Source organism: Mustelus asterias, chromosome 8 (assembly GCF_964213995.1).
Source record: "Mustelus asterias chromosome 8, sMusAst1.hap1.1, whole genome shotgun sequence".
NCBI lineage: Eukaryota > Metazoa > Chordata > Chondrichthyes > Carcharhiniformes > Triakidae > Mustelus > Mustelus asterias.
This window is the reverse complement of record NC_135808.1, coordinates 64,061,709-64,088,627: the sequence shown is the minus strand read 5'-3', so window position 1 is coordinate 64,088,627 and position 26,919 is coordinate 64,061,709. Positions and strand designations below refer to the sequence as shown.

The window sequence follows — 26,919 nt, the reverse complement described above, 5'->3', positions numbered from 1 at the left end:
GAAAGATAAGGAGGTGGAAAGATGGAATTTGACAGGTTAGGAACTTGGGAGTTTAAAACACGGCCTCATAGAGCAGCAACTAAAATTGGGTTGTGCAGAGGTTGGAATTGGAAGAACACAGATATCTCAGAGGGTTATAGGGCTGAAGAAGGTTACAGAGATGGAAGGGTGAATCCAGAGAACTTGAAAACAAGGGTTAAAAAAGTTTTAAAATTAAAGGTTCAACTGAGAACTAATATGGGTTAGCAAGCGTAGAGCTCTTGGTTGAAGGGATTTGGTGTGAGTTAGCATATGGGCAGCAGAGGTTAAGTTTATGGAAGGTAGGAGTGCGTTAGAATAGTAAAGTCTAAAATGTAACATGATGAAGTGCTTCAGCAGCAGATGAGCTGAGACAAGGGCATAACCAGGCGATATTATGGAATTAGAAGTAGGCAGCTTTAGTGATTCCACGGATGTGTAGTCAGGAATTTATTTTGAAAACAAATACCTGTTCTCATCAGTAGAGAGTGATGAGGGTGCAGCAAGACCCTCACCAGAGAGACATTAAAGTTTGTGGTAGAAGAAAAAAGGACAAATATATAATTATTTGAATTAACCATTATTAAAAACACTGTAATGATATTGTAAACTTAATTTCATTTATAACCAAACAAAAGCTAATTTTATTACAATACCTCCACTGCATGCACCACAGCTGTCACTGCATCTTCAGCCACATTGTCCAGTCCACATTCATAAGCTGTTACTATCATCCGACCTTCTAACTGGCCTCTTGTAGGAAGCACCATTGTATGAGTGCAAAATTTCACATCATCCTCTTCTTGAGGATCCTTTGCCACAAAGTGTTGTGCTCCTGATAAAGGATTCTGCGGTTGAAAACGATGCTAGAGAAAAATATATTAGCAACTTATTGAGCACAATGCCACTTTGTAATTGGCATTTTTGTACGCTTTATAAATTCTAAGAATTTTTAATGCATGCATACATGCACAAAAATGAAAGATGGAGTCTTTTGACCATGGCCGTTCATAGAATCCTTACAGTGCAGAAGGAGGCCATTCAGCCTATTGAGTCTGCACTGACAACAATCCCACCTAGGCCCCATCCTCGTAACCCCACATATTTACACTGCTAATCCCTCTAACCTACGCATCCCAGGACGCTCAGAGGCAATTTAGCATGGCCAATGCATCTAATCCGCACATCTTTGGACTGTGGGAGGAAACTGAGCACTTGGAGGAAATCCACGTAGACACGGGGAGAACGTGCAAACGCCACTCAGACAGTGACCCAAGCCAGGAATCGAACCCAGGTCCCTGGAACTGTGACAGCAATTCGAACCACTGTGCTACTGTGCCACCATTGCAGGGATCATTTTAAGGTAGTTTCATTCGGAGCCTTATTCTTGAAAAATGTTAACCACATTTTGAAAGTCTTTATGACCTCCACCATACAGATCCACTGAAAAGAAATAGAGTCTAGATCTTCCACTGCTGCATCCTTTTAAATACACTCTAATGTTTCAAGGAGTGCGTGATATAATTTCAGTCTAATACAAGTTCAATTATATTTCAATATAACTATAAATAATTTTAAATCTGCGGTTTTGCTTGTGAACTTCCAAAATCCAAGAACAGGAAAAGTGCAATTCAGGAGAATAGATGCATTAAAAGCTTGTAGTTTTAAATAATTACTTTATAAAACTACAAGTTTTTAAAAAAATCATATTGCATCATAAAGATTTACCCACAAAAGTGGTGAAACTGCGCATATGATAAACCATGGTTCATACAAACAAATATGATTATGAAACACTGTAGCCAGGACTATCCCCACACATGAGTTGTTGTCCATTTTCCTCTTAGTCCCAGCTGTTGTATCCTGCTGCCCTCAGTAAGCCACGCAGAATTGCCTTATTCTAGCTCTTCTTCCAACAGAAGAATCAATAAAAATGATAAACTATACAAAATAAAAGCATGTTTCACAAGGAACTATTCGCAACAAGATTTATGTCAAACACCTTATAAGTTCATAAAATATAGGAGCAGAATTAGGCCATTCGGCCCATCGTGTCCACTCTGCCATTCGACCATGGCTGATATGTTCCTCATCCCCAGTTTCCAGCCTTCTCCCCATAACCCTTCAACCCACTACCAATTAAAAATCTGTCTAACTCCTCCTTAAATTTTTCCCAGCATCCACTGCACTTTGGGGTAGAGAATTCCATAGTTTCACAACCCCTTGTGAGAAGTAGCTTCTCCTCAACTCTTTTAAATTTGCTACCCCTTATCCTAAGACTATGACCTCTTGTCCTACAATGCCCCACAAGAGGAAACATCTACTTCATGTCTACTTCATCCATACCTTTTATCATCTTGTATACCTCTTGATCTCCCCTCATTCTTCTAAATTCCAGAGAGTACTTCCTAACAGACCAAAAGCTGGAGGAGGGAGGGGGTAGAAATGATGATTGAAAATAACTCACTTCAAATTTTGCCCGTAGGGATGGAAACTTTTTTTTGCTTTTAGGTTTACCAGATTTTGCATTGGATGGACTGGTCCATAGTAGCGAAGTACCAACATCTGTAAAAGAAACAGTACAAAAAATATATAAATACACTTGATTTTTCAAAGAAGATAGGGTTGATAATGTTGAATGTAAGTGACTCAAATTGCCCTGCAGGTCACGAGAAATTTAGTAACAGCCCTGTCAATCAGATCATGGCAATTCGAAGTAGTGTATGAAATATATCACCACATGATTTAATATATTGCAGGAAAACTTCTGCTGCACCTGCTTTAGAAAAACATCTTGGTAATGGAGCTAAAGTTGTCCCAGTTGGGGACTTGTGTTGCGAGGCATGCTTTCTAGTACTACAACGAGCGACTTCAAAAAGATTGAAATTTTCACCCTGTAAATCAACGGTGGGCAATCTGCAGCCCAGGGGCCACATGCGGCCCATCTGGGTTGTGTGTGCAGCCCATGATACATTTTGTTGACGGTTGCCCATGTGCGGAGTTGCCACATTCCGCTGGTTTCCATGTAGTTTTTCCTAGCAGCATGACTGAAGTGATACACATGTAAAACAAGGGCAAGTGAAGCGAGGCAGATGCATGCTGATTGCACAGAACATTGACTGCGAGAGCCACGAGCTCCCTCTGTGTCCAAAGCATAAATATTCTTTTGCTTTTACCATTTGAAGTTGATGACAGTTCTATTTACATATAAACGATTAAGCATTTTCTATAACTTGTCATGAAATATTCAGCATGTATTCAATTTTATTATCAGGGCCACAGTTAGTCAATAAGCCTGATTTCAACCTTGCGGCCCATTGAGATGGAGGGGGGCCATTCATGTCACCCACTCACTAGCCTAGGTTGCCTATCACTGCTGCAAATCATTCCGTGGAGATGCCGGTGTTGGACTGGGGTAAACACAGTAAGAAGTCTCCAGGTTAAAGTCCAACAGGTTTATTTGGCAGCAAAAGCCACTAGCTTTTACCTGACGAAGGAGCAGCGCTCCAAAAGCCAGTGGCTTTTGCTACCAAATAAACCTGTTGGACTTTAACCTGGTGTTGTGAGACTACTTACTGCAAATCATTCCAACAGGAGGCGAAGGATTCATCATGAATTAGAAGCCATAAGGGTTGGGAAAAGATTTAGTCCCAATTGCACAGCTCTTTCATAAAGTACCCTAAGAGGGGAAAGATTTCTTCAGATCAGGGCATCTTTGTGAAGTCCTGGACCTCTCTAGTTCAATAGTGCTTATGGCTCAAGCTATTTTCAAGCACAATAGACATTCACACCCAGTCTACCAGGAATTTTATTTGGAAAGGGAAATGGGAGCAGAAACAGAGACTTTAAATCAAATCATTGGCCATAAAGTTTACTTATGACATCGGATACTTTCAATAGCTTTGATTACCAGATTCATTTTGGATTCCATTGTTGGATTCTCAATTACCTTCCTCCTAAACATGGAACCAAACTCTCAAGTGGCAACAAAGTAAAAGGGTACATCCTGATGCAAAGACCTCAGGATGAGCAATCCGGAATTAAAACCATGTTTATATATATTATTTCTTAAACTGATAAATCCAACTTCCAGTTTCACTTTGATGACAGTCCCCTATCTGAACCCAGATATTTTTGACATCACATGAATGAGTAATTTCAGTTCTCTTTAATCTGAAAACGTGGGTTGACTTGAGCAGCAGCTTTGATTTTTCTGTTTCAAAGCCAAACTGAACATTCAAAGGCATTGAGAGTACATTCCAGCTTTCCAAAGATGGAATTTATCATTTCAATCCATCATTCATCTACACGTCTTGGATTGACACAAATACCAGAAGAAACAGAGTATGCAGATAGTATACATTACTCAAAGTATGGTGGCACAGTGGCTAGCACTGCTGCCTCACAGCACCAGGGACCCGGGTTCGATTCCGGCTTCGGATCACTGTCTGTGTGGAATTTGCACATGCCCCCTGAATCTGTGGGTTTTCCTCCAGGTGCTCCGGTTTTCTCCCACATTCCAAAGATGTGTGGGTTAGGTTGATTGGCCATGATAAATTGCCCCTCAGTGTCAGGGGGATTAGCAGGGTAAATATGTGGGGTTACAGGGATAAGGCCTGTGTAAGACTGTTGTCGGTGCAAGCTCGATGGGCCGAATGGTCTCCTTCTGCACTGTAGGGATTCTATGATTCTAATAATCTGGTAAAAAGACCAAATTGAACAGAAATTCTATCCAAGCTTGAAGCTGTGACAGTGACTGGAATCAGTTCCATTAAATTTTGGAAATACCCACAGTTACGTGATATGCACAGTATAACTTACAACTCCATTGCCCTGGAAAATCCTTACTGTGCCTTTCCCTTATTAAACATCTATTTTAAGGAAACTAAACTATGGATCAGTCTGTGCTGGAAATACTCAACAGGTCAGGTAGAGAGAGGCAGAGTTAATATTGCAGCTTTTATCAATACTGCTTCCAGAGCATTCTGTTTTTGTTTCTCTGCATCAATCTATTTGGCTGGAATTTAATGTTGAAACTGCAGAATTTATGAAATCCATAATAATTCAACTTGGCAGGGGCACTTAATGCAATTTAAAGATGAAATGGAAAGCAGAAATTAGCAACACATGCGAAAGAAACAGAATTTGGCTGTGCAAAAATGAGTAAAAAGCTTCCAACAATGTACAAATAAAACAAGTCTCTTTAAATAGTTACATTATTTAAACTTTTCCATTTCCACATACCTGGAGCAGAAATCATGATCTGACATCTGGTGAGGATGGCAAGCAAGAAGTCATTGTGGGAATGCACTGGAAAACAAAATCATTTTTTCCTGTGGTATTACCATTTTAAGTCGGCCAATGTTAAATGCTAAATGAAGAGAGAGAAGATAAGTGGTTACAAGAGATTCCTCATCTAAATTCTGCGCTGTTGAGCATGGGCTAGTCCAAGAGCTTAGAAGCCAGTTTATCTGTTAAATAAGCAAGTTTACCAAAACACTGCATCAATGACTGTCTTGAAAGAATGAATTAGAGGTTCCACAGATCTAATGTGTAAAACAATTTGCTATATACTTTATTACTATACAGTTAATAAAACTATATTGTGTCCTTTATTGTAAAAACCTCAAGTTCTTTACATATTGTACTTCCCACAGCAGATTTTGATAGTTTCTGTAAATTCTTCTTCCGCCTTCTCCGTTACTTCAATAATTCTGATAATGTTCCCTCCTGCTAACTTCCCACATTGGATGCTCCTGAAGCTACTACCCTGGGAAGATATTACTTACTGTTGAGCTTGCAGTAAGTGGCATCTGGTCCTGGCCTAACAGATGACTGATATAAGCCAAAGTCAGCTTCAAAATGCCTCAAATATTCAATCCTCGTCTTATCACGAGCCAAATACCACAGAAGCAAACAACAACATTTTGATCAGAATTTGACTTTTACTAGAATATGCTAGAAAAATTGAAATCAGAAGTCAAATCTTGCTGGAAGATTACATATCAATTATGCACACTTCTATAAATATGCAAATCAGCAGGTTCCAAGAATTAAGTGATAGACCTTGGGTTGCAAATCCCCAAGTCTTGATGCCTTACACAAGTGACATCAACTGCAGTTTACCTGTTATTTTTAAGAATTCATTGCGTGTGCATATCAGTTGTTCATTAAACTCACTGCAACTGGTTAGAGCTTGTATCTAAGAGCCTAAATAAATACCTTTCAACAACATGATCATTGTTAATTCAATGCCAATTAACCTCTGGCCCAGAAAGAGAACTTAAACTGTTTGGCTTCACTCAAAGTAGTAAATTCCTGCTTTTTCCTCGAGTCTCTTTTCCTTAGTCCCTTCGCAATTTCAGTACCTGATTTGACTCTAATTCACCTTCCTATTCTATCTCTTCCTTTTTCAATCCTTTAAATCTCATTGATTAAAGAGATAAATTGTCAGTCTCATCATTCACAGAGGTCCCAGATGCTCAGATATCCCCCGAGCCATATCGGCTCACATTTCCAGCAAGTTTTTTTGAGTTAAAGGTGGGGGAAAAAATTACTGCTGGGGGACAATAATAAGATGCCCTATCCCAGCAAGGTTCATCACCTAATTTATTGATCTTATATGCACCATCCAGAAATCTCAATTGCAATATGGTACATTCTCTGTCTGGATGCTACTATGCAATATTGAGCAATTTGAGTCCCACAGGAGCAGGATGAAAATTATAATTCTCTCTCACCAGGTGTTATATAATTCTTCACTGTTTTTCCTACTGGCTGACACGTGAAGCACATTGTCATTGTGTATCATGTACTGCATTTCCAAAGAGCAGGATTTTAAAAAAAAATTAAATCCCGCACATAGAATTTGTTTATAGTAGCAAGTAATTCCCAGCGTCCCAAAGCCCAGGCAAACTGTCCAACTCAACCTTCAGGCTCCTGTCAGAAGACCACACTAACGTCAAGGCAGGGATGGGGGATGGAAAAAAGGGCAAATTTTTTTGCAGCCTTTTAAAAATTAAAAGTCTAATGGGGCGATTTTGCCAAAAATATTCTAAGTGCCAACAAGCATGAAAACGGGAGAGAATCGTGCCTATTTTTTCAGCGAGAGAAAAAATAAAATCTTAGCACACTTAGGGAAAAAAAGAGGGAAAGTGTGATGCTCACCAGTAAGGGGGAGTGGACAGAGTCAATTCACACCGACTGCTAGAGGGCGCTTTTGCACATGCGCCATGATCTTCCACTGAGTGAATTGGGAGACTCTCACTTCCCCAAACTTCCCCCCCACCCCACATCGCCTCCCCCACCAGGTTGGCACTGCCCCCCCCACCCCGCCCCCGATCACATGGGCACCTCAATGGCCCACCGGCAAGGCCATCACATCAGGTCCCCATTGGTGGGTGGGCCATACTTGATCCTCACTGGCGAGGACCTTCGCCGGCAAGGCCATTAAGGCAAGTGAGCCCTGATGATTACATCCTGGGCTCACTAATAATATATAAATAAGGATTTAAATATTAAAATCAGCCTTGCACCTTTTGCCAGCAGAACAAGGCCAGTAATATTACAAGAGGTGAGAAACCAGGCACGAACCCGGTTTTTCACCTCTCTCGTGACGGTAACAGCTTGCCACGCCGATCAACATGATGGGCCAGTAAGATCGCCCCCTAAATTTATGGTAGAATTTAATTTTTAATCAGAATTGCATACTTTACCTATCAGTTCTAGATGTAACTTTCAGCTCTACAAACTAACCGGAATATAGGAAGAAATAGCATTCCAAAATAACTCAGAAATTATCTACCAATTAGATTAGTCAATTTTGTATTTTTATGGGTACAGGGATGGTAATTTTTTTAAATCAAGGAATCTGAATACAGCAGTTCTTTCATTGGCACTTTTTGATACCTTTTCACTCACATTGGCCAGGATTTTAGGCTATCGGCAATTGCTCACTGCTATAAATCTGACAGCAACGTCCAGCAACTGTACATGCACATTTAAATGTGAAAAACAGGAAGTTGCTGTTCAAGTTTCCCTGTCCCTCCAGAAGCTTCGCTGTAACTGTATCGCATCAAGAGACTTGCCATTGTCATAGAAATACATGAAAGAACATCCACTTGTTGTACTTACATGAGCAACATCCATTAAACATGCCAATGACATTCACCACTCTAAATATATTGACAACCTGAATTATCAAAATGTCTAACATTCACATCGCATCTCACATGCCAGCTGTTCTTGAGCAAGTTCACAATGGATCTTGCGCATTGCAGTGCAAGCAAATTTGTTAAAATCATGCTAATTCTTAATTACTCCCAAACAACCTCTCTGGCACTGAAAATCAACTTTTACAAATGCACAATTTGATACCTATAAGTTTAAATTGTTGCTGGAGATTTAAAAGAATTTTAAATGTTATTTTGCCTTTTCTCCCCCCCCCCCTTTCTCTATTTCACTTCCTGTATATGATTTAGCTATTGTAATTGACACATCCTGATTCATAGTCTTCCCCACTTATTAACAATACTTCAATCTGATTAGTTAAGGAAATATACATTTGCTTGCCGTGTTCGCATAGGTAGACTTCTAATCATTGCAAAGTTCTATCACAAAAGCCCATGCGATGAACGAATGATGCCAATAGTTCATCACTGATTACAAAATCCTGGCCATTTAATGTTTGATTAATACCCAATTGTGGTTAATTGAGTGAATCCCAATTTTCTATCAATATACAGCTAATGTTTTGCAACGTTATGTCCTGAGGTGTGATGACTCAGACCAAAGTTTCAGAGCATCTTCTACTTTCTACTTTCCATGAATTTCATGAATTTTCTGCATACCTAGCCACAGGTTATGATTCACACTTGACTATAGCCCTCAGGCCTTGCATACAAGTGACAAATCTCCATATTAAACTTAGTGAGAAATGGTCAACCAAAATCCTGGCAAGGCTTACCCCCATCCTACCTCTGCAGCATTCTCCAGCATCACACCTTAGTTAGTTCATGCTTTGTACCCTTCATAGACTTGCCGATTGTGTATTCCCTTTCAAACTATGTTTGCAACATTGACTTGAGCTATTCTTATTCTGAACTTCCCCATCATGCCAATCTCCAAATCACTGTCCTCACCACCCAAAGGTGATCAAATATGGCCCCAAGAGACTAGGAGACATACCACCCACACCCCAAACTCCACCGCCCCTCAACAATGCATTTTATCCTCAACAATGTTGGCCAGTTAGGAACTCATTCCGCTCCTCTTTGATCATTCTCATGAATTCCATACTCCCTCCACAAGCCAGAAAATTATTCAGTAGATCTAAATTCGCAGAAATAAGAAATTGGCTTAGTTTTATGATTAGAGTCTATGCTAACATCTCCACCAGTCTTATACATCAGTTCTCTTACAAACTTGCTGAACCTTAAATCAATGCATCATACGCATAACCAATAGTCCCAGGACAGTACAAAAGGACATATGTCATTCCTATTCCAAAGCAGTCACTCACCAGCATTGACAACTAGCGTTCAATTCCTCCAACTGACCGTTCCTCCAAAATCACAGAAATCTTATAGCACAAGGAACAATGGAAGTAAAGCTACGCAGCCTTGACCCCAAACAGTCTGCAAATATCAAAAGGTGCTCCAACTTCACTTTGCCTGACCAATATTCTGCAAACACTTCATCAGCATGCTGACAGGTCAGGGTCAATTTCTTCATTGATGTCTATGGACTTCAAAGCACCCAATCACACTAATCATAGGATCACCATCTCAAAGCTCCTACAAACGAAGCCAATTCACCTTGTTTCTTGAATAAATAACTTAATTCTAAATCACAAAGTGCATCAAATTAACCAATAAAGTGTCCAGATGGATGTGCATACATGCTGGAGACCCCAGGGAACTAAGATGGGACCCACAGCGTTCCTTGGCATGATCAATGAGGCTAGCTGCAGAAATATTGACAATGACATTCACCACTTTAAATATATTGACAACCTGACAGTTATCAAAATGTCTCACAGTCACATCGCACCTGACATGCCAGCTGTTCTTGAGCAAGTTCACAATGAATCTGTAGAAAATGGAATGTACCTCAACCCCACAAAGTGAGAGATTTTTAACATCAGTTTTGCTTAAAACAAACTGGCCCGTCCCAAAACTGTCACTGAATAATGTCACAATACAACATAATGACAGAACTTCCATTCTTCAGAAGCTGAAAATATCGTTCTCGCTCAGGAGGTGATCTTGTAATCATTTTCACATTTTTTTCTTTGACCTGTTTTGGAAAATGGTGCACCCATGTGGTTGGGCAGAATTACAAAACAGTAATGCAAAGCCACTGAAAGTGTTCAGAAAGGGGCTTGCAAAGTTTTCGATAGCCCATTACTATAGTTACTCAGATGCCTTATATTGTGCAGTATGGAGTCAGCTGAGAACAAACCCCATCAACTCTGTCATTCTTACATAAGATTACAGCCGAGTTCCAAGCTGATCTCACAGCAGCTACCAGCTATAGAACAGCGAACAACTATCAGAATTAAGATGCAAGACAACAAGATTTACATCTTAATTTGCCTGGCATGGTGGCACAGTAGTTAGCACTGCTGCCTCACAATGCCAGGGACCCAGGTCTGATTCCCAGCTTGGGTGACTGTGTGTGTGGAATTTGCACATTCTCCCTGTGTCTGCGTGGGTTTCCTCTGGGTGCACCAGTTTCCTCCCACAGTCCAAATATGTGCTGGTTAGGTTGAATGGCCATATTAAATTGCTCCTTAGTGTTAGGGGGACGTCAAGGGGATTAATAGGGTAAACGTGGGTTAAGGGATAGGGGCAGGGTGGGATTGTTGTCGGCGCAGGCTCGATGGGGCTCCTTTTGCACTCTATGGTTCTATTCTTTGATTCTAAGAATAGTGCCAAGCCATTTTTCAGTCATCCAATTAATAAATTCTAATACTGGTAACATTTGAACTTTGATAATTTAAAAACCCTAATCTAATGATCAGTATCAATTTGTTCCATCACTTTTATCTTTACATTTTACTTGGAATGATTGATTGTAAAACTTGCCTCAATTCAGCCCTTGGCCATGGAAGCTGATTTTAAAACATATAATGTTTGATGAAAAGAAATGTAACTTTTACTCATACTTTGCACTGGAATAATCAGGTGGTCTTCCAATGTGGGAATAGTTTGAAAATGCTATGTCTTTATGGGGAAAACAAGCTTATGTTGAGGAACAACATTGCTTTATAGTAATCTGCATGCTCTCACTATAAAGAGAATGAGATTGAGATGGATTGGCTCAAAGCACCTCCTCACGTGAGCAGATTTCCTCTTCCTTTTCATAATTAGAGATTTTAGCACATCCCCATTAAAATAACAATTCCTCACAGCATGATTAGATGCAAAGTAGATTTACTTCCACTGTTCCACCAGTGTCCAACAGAAGCCCCTTTTCGGACATATTTCTATTTCCCACATCAATCATAGCATCTAGAGCACAGAAGGAAGCCATTTGGCCCACTGCACATTTGCCACCCTTTGATCGTATGTAAATGCATTTAGGCTATGAAAATGCATCTCACAGAGGGTCTCTGCAGCCAGCAGACAGAGGAAACTTTTGTCAACTTTGATACTGAGTGTGCTGTGTATGAGCCACGTAATAGCAAATTTTGTGCATGAGTTTTCATTCGTAAAATCCACAGCTCTATCTGTTAGAGGTAAGAGAATTAAACAGTCACAGGTCTTACCATTATCGTGAGTAAGGAGTCTCCTCGCTTCCACATCAAACTCCTCTTTGCTTATCTTTTGTTTGAACCAAAGCTTCAAGTTTGCCCAATATCTGAGAAAGCAAAAGGAAACAAAAAATTTGCTTTTCTCTCAGCTCATGGTTAATATCCACTTGAAACTGTGGTGAAGGCAGATTCTTATTAATTTCCAAAAGGGAACTCTGTAGACAGGGAAGATACAATGAAAACAACAACTTCATATGGAAGAGAAATGCTGTATTGATTAAGGAGATTACAACACTACAGAGAGGATGTTCTGGAAAGCATGATCCATTTGTTTAGAGTCAAGAAACAGCAGAAGTGCCATTACATTACTTGGTGCTATATGAACTATTTATTAATGGGAGAGAGTTAATTTGGAGGGTAATTACAGAGATGTACAAGAACTATATGCTCTTGAATAAATGATCAATAAAATGAACAAACTAAAGAGGGATGACAGCCCCCTGGTGGGGCACTGTAACAAAAATCAAAACATGAAAGGAAACTTAACTAATCAAACTAAAATATCATTCCCGGGTTGATGATGCACTTCAGCCCCTGTGGCATCCGCCAGTGCGGAAGGCCTGAAGAACTACACTCTTAATAAAACAATGATCAATAAATTAAACAAAAGTGAAGCGTGACAAGCCCCTTGTGGGGCACAGACCTAAAATAGAATGCGAAAAGGAAAACTAACGATATCAAAATGTCATTCCCGGGGGTGATGACCCACCAGTTGAAGAACAATACTTGTGGGAGTTCAATTATTCTACTACAGGTTGGGACAGTAAAGTTTTTAAAAGTTTATTTATTAGAGTCACAAGTAGGCTTACATTAACACTGCAATGAAGTTACTGTGAAAATCCCCTAGTTGCCACACTCCAGTGCCTGTACGGGTACACTGAGGGAGAATTTAGCATGGCTAATGCACCTAACCAGCACATCCTTCAAACTGTGGGAGGAAACCGGAACACCAGGAGAAAACCCACTCAGACACTGGGAGAACGTGCAAACTCTGCACAGTGACCCAAACCGAGATTCGAACCTGGGGGGTCTCTGGTTCTATGAGACATCATTGTGGTAAACTGTAAAGGGCAGTAGGAGTTGAGGAGAATTTTCTTGATCAGTGTGTTTCTGGCTCAATGAGAAATGAATCATTGCTGGTTCAGGTGAATAAGGTGGGTCATGTGGGAAATATTTGTGGAATGAAGATAATTGTATCATTAGTTTTAGGTTAGCTGTTGAAGAGGACAAGAAGAAATGTAGAGCACAAATACTTAATTGGAGGAAGTCCAATTTCAGTGGGAATGAGAACAGATCCATCCCTGGTAAACTGGAATCAAAGTTGACCAATAAAACTGTAACGGAACAATGGGGCTGCCTTTATAGAGGAGAAGGTTCAGGTACAGTCAATGTCTATTCCCAGGAGGGGGAAAGATAGGACAACCAAAGCCAGAACTCCCTGGAATAGATAAAAAGACAGATGAAGCAGAAAATGGGGTACAGGACAAATCTATGTCAGTCAGCGCCAGCCTGAATACATAAAATTCAGAAGGTAAATGAAAACAGCAATTAGAGAGGCTAAGAAAGTATGGGAAAAGACTGATAGTTAACATAAATGAGAATGAAGAAGGCATCTACTGGCATATAAACAGTAAAAAGATAGTAAGAGGGGGTGAGGCCGATTAGGGACCAAAAAGACATGGAAGCAGAGGACATGACTGAGATATTAAATGAGTACTTACTCGTTTAGTATCTCAGTCATGTCCTTACCAAGGAAGATTATGATACTAATGTCATAGTAAAAAACAGGATGGGGCTGAGAGACTAGATGGGCTAAAAATTGATAAAGAGGTACTAGAAAGGCTGGCTGTATTTAAAGTTGAGAAATCACCAGGACTGAATGGGACGCATCCAAGGATGCTGAGCGAAACAAGAGTGGAAATCTATTTTTAGGCAGCAGTGGTTACAATCTGCATCCACGGACTAAAAGGCTGGCAGAGGTGGATCCAATTGTGGCGTTCAGATCGGAATTTGAAAAGCACCTGAAGGAGAAATAAATATAGAATGACAGGGAGTGGAGCGAGCCAAGTTACTCTTGGATTGGGCCAACATGGACTTGAGGGCCAAATGACCTCAGTCTGTGCTGAAGCCATTCTAGAATTCTAATGCTGAAAAATTTTGCAAGATGCTTCTCAGAGGTATAATCAAAAACAATGGATGCTAAACCAAACAAGAATAAACTGGGAAGGATGACTAAATGTTTCATGATAGAGATAGATTTTAAGCAGTTTCTTAAACAAAGTAGGGCAGAGGGGTTTAGAGAGAGTGCTACGGCTTGCAGGGCTTCAGCAGCTAAAAAGCAGAACTGTCAATTGTGGGGCAAAATAAAGGGGGTGACGATACAAAATGTGGCCAGGGTCAGAGAAACAGAAATTTGAATGGGGTCGTGGGCTTGTGAAGGCTAAAGGATGTTACAGTGATAGAAGATGGTGAGGCCAAGGGGAGATTTAAATATAACAATTGGAAGTTTAAATTCAACAGATCAGATGCAAGTCAGCAAGGAGGAGAGGGACAGAGATGAGCAAAACTTTGTGCGAGATAGAAACCGGCCAGTGAAATTAGGTTGAGCTGAAGTTTATGGAGATTACAGGATGAGACAAGATTGGAACAGTGGAATACAGAGGTGACAAAGGCATAAATGAGAGTTTCAATGGTGGTCGAGCTCAGATGGGGAGGAATACCGGAGAGGATGTCGGAAGCTCAGTTTGGAGTCAGATGGAAGGCTGATGCAGGCTGTGCAGTGACTAGAGGCGAAGATGGAGTCATTGACAAGGATACAAAGTTTGTGGCGAGGTTAGCAGATTTCACAAATTTTAGCTGGAGAAAATTGCAGTCCATCAAGACTGAATATCAAAGGGAGCAAGAGAGGTGATGGTGTGCTGGAGCTGGGTGTCACCAGCATACATGTAGAAGGTTGTCTTATGCTTTCAGATGTCATAAAAGAACAGCGCGTGGCTGAGGAAGAGGAGGCAGCGAAGGATAAATCCTTGGGGTAATCTGAGGAAATGGGCAGGAAGGGAGGCCAGTGTTGAAGCCACTCAGCTCTGATCAGAAGGATAAGCATTTAACTACGACTGTCCCACCAGGCTAGACCAGGCAAAGGCATTGGAGGAAGATGGCGTGATCAGACTAGACAACAAAGCAAAGGCATTGGAGGAAGATGGTGTGGTTTGTTATGCCAAAGCTTCAGAGGAATTGGGGAAATCGTGGAAGGATAATGCAGCACCATCACAGAGAATGCTGTCTGTGACTTTAGTCAAATCATGACAAATGGCAACCAAACAATCACATTTTGACAAAATCTTATGAGTCAAACAATTTTATCTCCCTCTCTCTCGCTAAAGATAAAATTTGACTACAGTCAACTTTTCTTAATTTGATTGATGTATCACAAAATATTCACAGCTTAATTCAAATTACTGGATAACTCATTTGTTAGCACACAAAATCTTCAAAACAATTAGGAATAGACTATTACAACAAAAAAGGCTATTTGGAACTTAATACATAATGAATTAGAATAGGTACTCATCTTGAGACCTCAGTCTGAAATCAGCACAAAGATTGATAAAGGTTTGCTGATTGGAAAAATGCTGATTGGAGCAGGGGTGAGTTGAATTCATTTTTGCACTTTCTACCTGGTACTGGCAAGGTATCTAGAGGGGATGGGTGTGCAGGCAGTGCAATGTTCCTCTTGCACTATGTTTGAGGTGAGGGACGACGACAGTGTCCCTACTGATTACACCTGTGGGAAGTGCACCCATCTGCAGCTCCTCCAAAACCGTGTTAGGGAACTGGAGCTGGAGTTGGATGAACTTAGGATCATCAGGGACGCAGAGATGGCCATAGACACAAGCTTTAGGAATACAGTTACTCCGAGGATTGAAAACGGATGGGTGACGGTGAGAGGGGCTGGGAGGAAGCAGTCCGTGCAGGGATCCCCGGTGGTCGTTCCCCTTAGCAACAAGTATTCCGCTTTGGATACGGTTGAGGGGGATGACATACCAGTGGGGAGCCGCAGTGAGAGGATCTCCAGCACTGTGTCCGTCTCTGTGGCTCGGGAGGGAAAGGGGGAGAGCGGGAGGGCGATAGTTATTGGGGACTCGTTAGTTAGAGGGATAGATAGGAGGTTCTGTGGCAGCAAAAGAGACTGACGGATGGTATGTTGCCTACCGGATGCCAAGGTCCGTGATGTCTCAGACCGTGTTTTCCAGATTCTGAAGGGGGAGGGGAAACAGTCACAAGTCGTGGTGCACATTGGTACCAATGACATAGGTAAGAGAAGGGACGGGGATTTAAAGCAGGAATTTCTGGAGCTGGGCTGGAAGCTGAGAGCCAAGACAAAACATGTGGTCATCTCTGGTACGTTGCCGGTACCACGTGATAGCGAGTTGAGGAACAGGGAGAGAGTGCAGTTAAATATGTGGTTGCAGGGATGGTGTAGGAGGGAGGGTTTCAGATACGTGGATAATTGGAACACGTTCTGGGGAAGGTGGGACCTGTACAAACAGGACGGGGTGCACCTGAACCAGAGGGGCACCAATATCCTCGGAGGGAAATTTGTTACGGCTCTTCAGGGGGGTTTAAACTAATTTGTCAGGGGAGTGGGAAAGGGAGTTGTAGTCCAGAAGTCAGTGAGGGTGGTGAGGTATTGGGGAAGGTATCAGGGTCAAGGGTGGGTACTGGTAGACAGGAAGGTGGGTTGAAGTGTGTCTACTTCAATGCAAGGAGCATCCGGAACAAGGTAGATGAACTTGGGGCGTGGATTGGTACTTGGGACTACGATGTTGTGGCCATTACGGAGACGTGGGTAGAACAAGGACAGGAATGGTTGTTGGACGTTCCGGGGTATAGATGTTTCACTAAGTGTAGGGAAGCTGGTAAAAGAGGTGGAGGAGTGGCATTGTTAATCAAGGATAGTTTAACGGCTGCGGAAAGGCACTTCGTGGGGGATCTGCACACTGAGGTAATATGGGCTGAAGTTAGAAATAGGAAAGGAGCGGTCACGTTGCTAGGAGTTTACTATAGGCCCCCAAATAGTAATAGAGATGTGGAGGAAGAAATTGCTAAGCAGATTATGGATATGTGTGGGGGTCACAGGGTAGTTGTCATGGGGGACTTTAACTTTCCAAATATTGATTGGAACCTTTGTAGGTCAAATAGTTTTGATGGGGCAGTTTTTGTGCAGTGTGCGCGGGAGGGTTTCCTGACACAATATGTGGATGGGCCGACTAGAGGTGAGGCCACATTGGATTTGGTACTGGGAAATGAACCGGGCCAAGTGTTAGATTTGGTTGTGGGAGAGCAATTTGGAGATAGTGACCACAATTCGGTGTCTTTTGTTATTGCAATGGAGAGGGATAGGGCCGTACGGCAGGGCAAGGTTTACAATTGGGGGAGGGGTAATTATGATGCGATTAGGCAAGAATTAGGGGGCATAAGTTGGGAACAGAAACTGTCAGAGAAAGGAACTAATGAAAAGTGGAACTTTTTCAAGGAACAAATACTGGATGTCCTTGATAGGTATGTCCCTGTCAGGCAGGGAGGAAATGGCCGAGTGAGGGAACCATGGTTCACAAAAGAGGTGGAATGTCTTGTGAAAAGGAAGAGGGAAGCTTATGTAGGGATGAGGAAACAAGGTTCAGATGGCTCGATTGAGGGTTACAAGTTAGCAAGGAATGAGCTGAAAAAGGGGCTTAGGAGAGCTAGGAGGGGACATGAGAAGTCCTTGGCGGGTCGGATCAAGGAAAACCCCAAGGCTTTTTACTCTTATGTGAGGAATAAAAGAATGACCAGGGTGAGGTTAGGGCCGGTCAAGGACAGTAATGGGAACTTGTGTATGGAGTCAGTAGAGATAGGCGAGGTGATGAATGAATACTTTTCTTCAGTGTTCACCAAGGAGAGGGGCCATGTTTTTCAGGAAGAGAAGGTGTTACAGGCTAATAGGCTGGAGGAAATAGATGTTCGGAGGGAGGATGTCTTGGCAGTTTTGAATAAACTGAAGGTCGATAAGTCCCCTGGGCCTGATGAAATGTATCCTAGGATTCTGTGGGAGGCAAGGGATGAGATTGCAGAGCCTTTGGCGTTGATCTTTGGGTCCTCGCTGTCCACGGGGATGGTGCCAGAGGACTGGAGAATGGCGAATGTTGTTCCTCTGTTTAAGAAAGGGAATAGAAATGACCCTGGTAATTATAGACCGGTTAGTCTTACTTCGGTGGTTGGTAAATTGATGGAAAGGGTCCTTAGGGATGGGATTTACGACCATTTAGAAAGATGCGGATTAATCCGAGATAGTCAGCACGGATTCGTGAAGGGCAAGTCGTGCCTCACAAATTTGATAGAATTTTTTGAGGAGGTAACTGTGTTGATGAAGGTAGGGCAGTTGATGTCATATACATGGATTTTAGTAAGGCGTTTGATAAGGTCCCCCATGGTCGGCTTATGATGAAAGTGAGGAGGTGTGGGATAGAGGGAAAGTTGGCCGATTGGATAGGTAACTGGCTGTCTGACCGAAGACAGAGGGTGGTGGTCGATGGAAAATTTTCGGATTGGAGGCAGGTTGCTAGCGGTGTGCCGCAGGGATCAGTGCTTGGTCCTCTGCTCTTTGTGATTTTTATTAATGACTTAGAGGAGGGGGCTGAAGGGTGGATCAGTAAATTTGCTGATGACACCAAGATTGGTGGAGTAGTGGATGAGGTGGAGGGCTGTTGTAGGCTGCAAAGAGACATAGATAGGATGCAAAGCTGGGCTGAAAAATGGCAAATGGAGTTTAACCCTGATAAATGTGAGGTGATTCATTTTGGTAGGACTAATTTAAATGTGGATTACAGGGTCAAAGGTAGGGTTCTGAAGACTGTGGAGGAACAGAGAGATCTTGGGGTCCATATCCACAGATCTCTAAAGGTTGCCAGTCAAGTGGATAGAGCTGTGAAGAAGGCCTATAGTGTGTTAGCTTTTATTAACAGGGGGTTGGAGTTTAAGAGCCGTGGGGTTATGCTGCAACTGTACAGGACCTTGGTGAGACCACATTTGGAATATTGTGTGCAGTTCTGGTCACCTCACTATAAGAAGGATGTGGAAGCGCTGGAAAGAGTGCAGAGGAGATTTACCAGGATGCTGCCTGGTTTGGAGGGTAGGTCATATGAGGAAAGGTTGAGGGAGCTAGGGCTGTTCTCTCTGGAGTGGAGGAGGCTGAGGGGAGACTTAATAGAGGTGTATAAAATGATGAAGGGGATAGATAGAGTGAACGTTCAAAGACTATTTCCTCGGGTGGATGGAGCTAGTACAAGGGGGCATAACTATAGGGTTCGTGGTGGGAGATACAGGACGGATATCAGAGGTAGGTTCTTTACGCAGAGAGTGGTTGGGGTGTGGAATGGACTGCCTGCAGTGATAGTGGAGTCAGACACTTTAGAAACATTTAAGCGGTTATTGGATAGGCACATGGAGCACACCAAGATGATAGGGAGTGGGATAGCTTGATCTTGGTTTCAGATAAAGCTCGGCACAACATCGTGGGCCGAAGGGCCTGTTCTGTGCTGTACTGTTCTATGTTCTATGTTCTATGGAAGCTGAATGGATCACCACTGAAGTGAAATCTATTTTGTTGTACAAGGGCAGAGTATTTTTCCTTAGATTTTTATATATTCTAAATTGTGTTCCTGTATATTTTTTACAAAATGTAAAACAGAAATTGTAATGGACAGTAAAATAGTAACAAGCAATAAAGAGAAATGCAATAGAAAACCATCGATTTTGACTAGTCACACAGTGGTGAAATAAAGCTGATGAATTAACCACAAGCAACACAGATCAGGAGCAGAGTTTGGATTCCCTCTGACAGTGCACTGGTTAACACACCCACATTAAATTCCTGTATAATAGACACAGATTTGCTTTATTTAAGCAGTTTAACAACAGTATTAAACACAAAGTTTACATAGTAACATATAACGTAACAGAAATAATGGACCCCAAGTATCTTCTAGGAGTTGAGGGGGAATTCGACATTGCGTCAAAATGGGGAGGTGACGTGACAAAAGTAACGAAGCAGCGATAGGTCAGTGATGTTTACTATATGATAGGACATGAGAGAGAAGTCTGAATGAGTTGGACTTTGCATAAGATCGAAGCAGCAGGTCCTCAAGAAGGATATTACGTACATCGGACCAGGAGACAACCGTGTTTTGAGAGGGTGAATCAGGACTAGTTATGGGCGATAAAACAATCTGCGGAACAATTTTACGCAAATGTGATGACGTAAAGAAATATCGGAGTTTCCTAATTTCACTGTGGTTTACTGTGAAACAGACTGTGGGGGCTGTGTGCATGCGTGTGACTAATTTAATTAAACTGAAGACAGTTAGACTGTAAAGGTTAAATCATTGAAAAGGGTTAGATATAAAAGTAATGCAGGTGCACATGGTGGAGGACCAGGGAACAACACGAATAGAATTTTGCATTAGGAGATAAGAGGGTAGTTGAAGAATTTACAAGTGGCAAAGATCATAAATGAATAAAACAACATATTAAGCTTATTTTTACCCAAAAGTAGTAGTCATAAAGCAACATAATTTTTTTATATTCTGGGAAAGGTAACTTCCGAAGAACATTATGAGCAATGGGTTTTAAAGGTGAAAGAGAAAAGACATACTTAAGGAAGGATTGAAAGCTGGAAGAGTAGACAGTGGCCATGCAATATCCTGAAGGATATGCTGTGTTTAGAGGTAGCTGTGAAAGAGGCAAAGTGAGCTCTGAACCCTCAGAAAAGTGTTTGTCTGTTCCTGAAGGCAAACTTTTGTTACATGCCTTGAATTTCCTTTATCAAGTGAGAGGGGGAGGAGCCTTATGAATACCTCCCCTATAGCAACCGTGGATATCTTATGGTAGTATTATTGGATTTTTTTTATAGATTAAGAATCTAAATGGACTGTTGCCTGAAAAGGGGTATTTGACTGTGAAGTGAACTAGACCTAAATCTTGTGGGAAATATTTTTGGGACTATTTTTTAACTGTGTAATTATAATCACGTCTTTAAGTGTTCCTTTTGTTAATAAATGATTTAATGTTTAAAATCTCCAAAAGTGGCATTGGAATATTTTGTTCCTGACTCCAGTACACATATCTTCTCATAATAAAATACAAATTGCAAATCGTTGAGATAGCTAATCCAACTTTCCCTTTGGGATTTGTGCAGCCCCGCAATTATCAACAGCAATATCATAAAAATTAAACCTCAGCTGCTGCATTTTACTCCAACCTTAGGATTTGATTTTTTTTTCAGCCATACATCACATTGTAAATGTATGTCTAGGTAGTTTAAAAAATTGCCCCTTCAAACCCAACTTCTTCTGTTATATGTACAATAATGTCAGTGGTGAATCAGCAAATATTAATTTCTTCCCGAATTGGATTTAAAAAGAAAACACTTCCTTTTTTGTTGAAAATCAGGTGTCAAGATGCAAGGAAATTGCATCCAAGATATTAGCATGCATGTTGTCTATTCTAAAACATGCTAACATCAAAGACAAGACACACATGCACGCATCTCAAGCCCAACATTCAGATGCAAAAACAATGACTATATCACCCTTCAGGCATCATTGCAAGGATGATGTACATTAAATGCTGGTACATTTTACTTCATTCCCAGTTAGGTGTGGAATAAAGTTGGCAATGCAGAATGCACTGCAAGATATATATTTTAACTCAATTCTTTCAGGTAATCAGAGGCAAGATCAAACAGGTTTATAACTAGTCAAAGGTCGACTCATGTCATATACTAAAGCATTTTGTTACAAAAAATACGGTTCTTCATAATCTCCAATGGTTCTTATTATCTCACTATCATAGTTACAGGAGCTCCAATAATAACACAATAGGAACAGTAGACCATATGACTTAATGGTCCATCGCTTCTGCTCCACCATTCAGAACAATCATGGCTAATCTTCTGTTTAGATTCCACATCTCCTCCCCCTCCCCCCCGCACTCTCCATATCCCTCAGTTCCCCGACATACCAAAATTTTGTCTATCCTAATCTTAAACATATTCAACAATGGAGAATCCACAACCCTCTGGGGTAGAGTTCCAAAGATTTATAACCCTTTAAGTGAAGTAATTTCTCCTCATCTCAGTCCCAAATAATTGGCAACTTATCCTGAGACCGTGCCCCCATATTCTAGACTCCCAGAATAGCAGAAACAATCTCTCAGCATCTACTCCATCAAGCACTTTCAGAATCGAGTATGTTTCAGTGTCTACCTTATCAAGCCTCTTCAGAATTTTGTAGGTTCCAATGAGATTGCCTCATTCTTCCAAACTCCAGAGAATACAAGCCCAATTTCCCTAGCCCCTTATCATAGGACAACCCTCATCCCAAGGACCAATTTAGTGAACCTTCACTGTACAACCTCCAATGCAACTATATTCTTCCCTTAATATGGAGACCAAAACTGCACTTAGAATTCCAGATGTGGTCTCACCAAAACTCTGTCCAACTGTATAGAATGTCTTCATTCCTGTACACCCAACTGATATAAAGGCCAACATGCCAGTTGCCTTTATTATTGCTTCCTGTACCTGCGTGCTAACTTTCTGCGTCTCTTGCACGAGTACACCCAATCTCTTTGAACATCAATATTTATAAGTTTTACAACTTTTAAAAGATGTACTGCTTCTCTATTCTCATGATCGAAATGAATAACTTCATACTTCCTTACAATATACTCCATCTGCCATCTTATTGTTCACTCACAACCTATATTTCTTTGCAGCCTCTATGTCCTCCACACAGCTTACCTTCACACATAGCTTTGGCCCATCAGCAAATATAGATACATTACTCTGTCTAATTCATGCATATAAATCACAAATAGCTGAGACTTTGACACCGATTCTTGCAACATTCTGCGAGTCACAGTCTACCACCTTAAAAAAGCCCAGTTTATGGCCACTGTTTCCTATCTGTTCACCAGATGTCTATCCACGCTAATAAATTACCCCCAGCTCCATGAGCCCTTATCTTGCCTATTAACGTTTTGCACATCAAATGTCATTTGGAAACCCATATATATTACATCTACTGGTTCCTCTTTATCTACCCTATTAGTTTCATCCTTAAAGGACTTTTTATTTTTCTTTCAATTTAAAGTTATTAACAGGACGACATGAGAGTTTGATGGGAAATCCTGAGGGGTGTCAGTGAACTGTCATTTAGCGTGATTGCAACATTTATTGGAAAGATAAAGACTCCTGCCCATTTTGAGTTTGCAATGTTGAAAACAAAGACATTTTTAAATTAGCAGTCACCAAATTCACTCAAGCTTTGTATAATGAGATCTAATGTTTCCTAATTATTTGAGAACTATTTTTAAATAAAAGCTGCCCTTACTGGTGCACATTTGACCCATTCATATCATTCACTGTCTAAACTTGTGGGGCCGAAGGGCCTGTTCTGTGCTGTAGTTTTTCTATGTTTCTATGGCCTAAAAGGTAAGGATATGTTCGGTACAACTTGTGGGGCTAAAGGGCCTGTTTTGTGCTGTAGTTTTTCTATGTTTCTAAACCTCTGGCCTATTTCTGCCAAACATCCAAATCAAAAAATAAATCAGCATAGAAGTAAAATATAAGACAGTGAAGGGTCAAATGTACGCCTTTTGAACTCCAGAGAGAGAAGAGCAGCTACAAGCAGAGGTATCATAGGAACAGGAGCAGGCCATTCAACCCATCGAGCATGTTCTGCCATTTAATGGGAACAGGGTTGTGGCCTAATTCCATATACTTGCTTTGGCCCATATCCCTTGATACCTTTGCTTAACAAAAACTTATCTGTCTCAAATTTAAAGATAGCAACTGATCTAGCATCGACTGTCATTTGTGGCAGAGAGTTCCAAACGTCTACTATCCTTTGTGAGTAGAAGTGCTTCCTAACATCTCTCCTGAATGGTCTGGCCATAATTTATAGTGTGGAAATGCTGGCGTTGGACTGGGGTAAACACAGAAAGGAGTCTAACAACACCAGGTTAAAGTCCAACAGGTTTAGTTGGTAACAAACGCCACTAGCTTTCGGAGCGCTGCTCCCTCGTCAGATGGAGTGGAAATCTGCCCGATTTCCACTCCATCTGACGAAGGAGCAGCGCTCCGAAAGCTAGTGGCGTTTGCTACCAAATAAACCTGCTGGACTTTAACCTGGTGTTGTTAAGACTCCTTGCATAATTTATCGACCACTGGCACTACCTCTAGACTCTCCAGTGGAACTAGTTTGAACTTTATCTACCTTGTATTTTCCTGTTAGTATCTTGGAGACGTCAATCAGATCACCCCTTAACCTTCTAAATTCTAGAGAAAACAGGTCTAATTTGTATAATCTCTCCTCATAATTAAACCCCTGAAGTCCAGGCATAATGCTTGTAAATCTGTAAATATAAAGGCCACTATTTCATTAGCTTCCTTGGTTATTTTCTGCAGCTGTTTGTGGCATTTTAAGGAACCTGGACCCGCAAGTCTCTTTGGACATCCACTGTATTTAACTTCATATCAGGCTCCAAAATTAATAACTTCACACTTGCTTAGATTTAAATCCACTGCAACTCCAATACCCACAACCAAACTTGCAGCCTGGGCTCTCGCTGGATTTAAATAACAATTGAAAGGGTCTCCCTCCCATCCCACTGAATGTCCGCAGGGCCCGGGCACTGTGAGTGAACCCAAGCAGCAGATCCACACAGGGGTTAATGTTAATGGCGGTCACAGGCCCCGGCTCCAGCAGCAACAGCCTCCCCACGGCCACACTCACTGCTTCACATTCTCCCCTAAGGCCTCCGTCAAGGTCTTCTTGGCTGCCTCCAGCTCGCTGACATGAGTCGCCATGTCCGGGAAGGGCTTTCACTGAAACGGAGCTGGCTTCTCCTCACCGCTTGAAGGCGTTTATCTCAAACCCACTCGCCTAGAGAACCCGCTCCATCCCGCCCCCTGCCGGCCCGGAAGACCCGCTCAACCCCGCCCCCTGCCGGCCCGGAGGACCCGCTCCACCCCCGCCCCCTGCCGGCCCGGAGGACCCGCTCCACCCCGCCCCCTGCCGGCCCGGAGGACCCGCTCCACTCCTCCACCTGCCGGCCCGGAGGACCAACTCCACCCCGCCCCCTGCCGGCCTGGAGGACCAGCTCCATTCCGCCTACTGCTGACCCAGAGGACCAGCTCCACCCCGCCCCCTGCCGGCCTGGAGGACCAGCTCCACCCCGCCCCCTGCCGGCCTGGAGGACCAGCTCCATTCCGCCCTCTGCCGGCCTGGAGGACCAGCTCCACGCCGCCACCTGCCGGCCTGGAGGACCAGCTCCACGCCGCCCCCTGCCGGCCTGGAGGACCAGCTCAGGGGTGCACCCTTGGAGCCAGGCACCAACAGCTGGAGCAGAGTCCCAGATTGTAACCCTGTCATGAATCTCCCCCAAAGGCAGCAGAGGCTCTGGATGGGATTACTGACCATTCTGAAAGTATCCAGCCAGGATGAAACACTTGGAAAGGTAAACCTGTGCCTTCCATGTCCCCAAAATCCTTCCCAACCAAACCAAGTGCTTTTTGAAGTGACTAGCAATTTAAGTTTAAGTTTATTTATTAGTGTCACAAGTAGGCTTATATTAACACTGCAATGAAGTTACTGTGAAAATTCCCCAGTTGGCACACTCTGGTGCCTGTCCGGGTACACTAAGGGAGAATTTAGCATGGTCAATGCACTTAGTTAGCATGTCCTTTGGACTGTGGGAAGAAAGCAGAGCACCCGGACGAAACCCACGCAGACACGGGGAGAATGTGCAAATGCCACACAGACAGTGACCCAAGCCGCGAATCGAACCCAGGTGCCTGGCGCTGTGAGGCAGCAGCACTAGCCAGTAGGTGAACATGCCACCCAATTTTAAACAACTGCAGCAACAATTCATACCAAACATGCTCCCTCAAAGAGCAATAAGATAGACGAGCAGACATCCCTGTGAGAGGTATTGGTTTCAGGATAAATGTTGGCCAGGACTCTGGGGAGAGAGAGCTCCTCCCCCCATTGAACATTGGCAGGGGACCGTTCACATTCATCCAGAAGATCAAATGTGACCTTATTTACTGGCACCTTTGAAAGACATTTGGTTCTTTTCAAGGCTGCTTTGTCATTCCAGAAGATCATAGAAATCATAGAAACCCTACAGTGCAGAAACAGGCCATTCGGCCCATCAAGTCTGCACCGACCACAATCCCACCCAGGCCCTACTCCCGTATCCCTACACATTTACCCGCTAATCCCTCCAGCCTACGCATCTCAGGACACTAAGGGGCAATTTTAGCATGGCCAATCAACCTAACCCGCACATCTTTGGACTGTGGGAGGAAACCGGAGCACCCGGAGGAAACCCACGCAGACACGAGGAGAATATGCAAACTCCATACAGACAGTAACCCAAGCCGGGAATCGAACCCAGGTCCCTGGAGTTGTGAAGCAGCAGTGCTAACCACTGTGCTACCGTGCCGCTCCTTGTATGAGTTGGGTGAAAAACACTTCTGCATTCGCCCCATGTTACCTTAACTATAAAATTATCCATCTGCATTGAAATTTCTGTCATATTTTCTCTTTCAGTACTTCTTTCATCATCGCACCTCTTTTCTTTGTTACTTGCGGCATTCTCAGTGACATTCAGTCTTTCAGAGACAATGGTAACTTTTTTGACAAAGCTTAATCGGGCAGGACAATTTGGAAATTCCTTCATGTTTTGTTTACCAGAAGCAACTGCATTTGTTGAGCTATATGAGGGTTAAAGCACCTTTATTAATGCAGATTTCAGTGGCACTTTTGTATTTGGTTGCAATGATGATGGAACTGGGCATTTTGGAACATTCATCTGGGATCATTGAACTTTCGGACTCCCTTCGGATAGAACAGCAGTTGATTCTATAATCAGACCTATTATCCAAATCTTGCTCCTTTATGTACTCTACCTTGCCGAGGTGTGTATGTGATGGACCAATTTTCAGTGACAACACCACATCATCTGTAGAATGGATATCA

The 26,919-nt window shown here is 42.3% G+C and overlaps 1 protein-coding gene across 1 annotated transcript in view; it reads right to left on the bottom strand.

The window, feature by feature from the left end:
• Window positions 1–24,874, bottom strand: part of tada1 (transcriptional adaptor 1) — a 54,926-nt gene extending 30,052 nt beyond the window's left edge. The window contains exons 1-5 of the mRNA XM_078218067.1: window positions 24,670–24,874; window positions 11,789–11,880; window positions 5,263–5,328; window positions 2,486–2,583; window positions 675–884 (exon numbers count right to left, since the gene is read on the bottom strand). Coding sequence (XP_078074193.1) covers window positions 675–884; window positions 2,486–2,583; window positions 5,263–5,328; window positions 11,789–11,880; window positions 24,670–24,743 — 540 coding nt within the window. The 5' untranslated portion in view covers window positions 24,744–24,874. The remainder of the gene's footprint in view (window positions 1–674; window positions 885–2,485; window positions 2,584–5,262; window positions 5,329–11,788; window positions 11,881–24,669) is intronic.
• Between the last annotated feature and the right edge of the window lie 2,045 nt (window positions 24,875–26,919).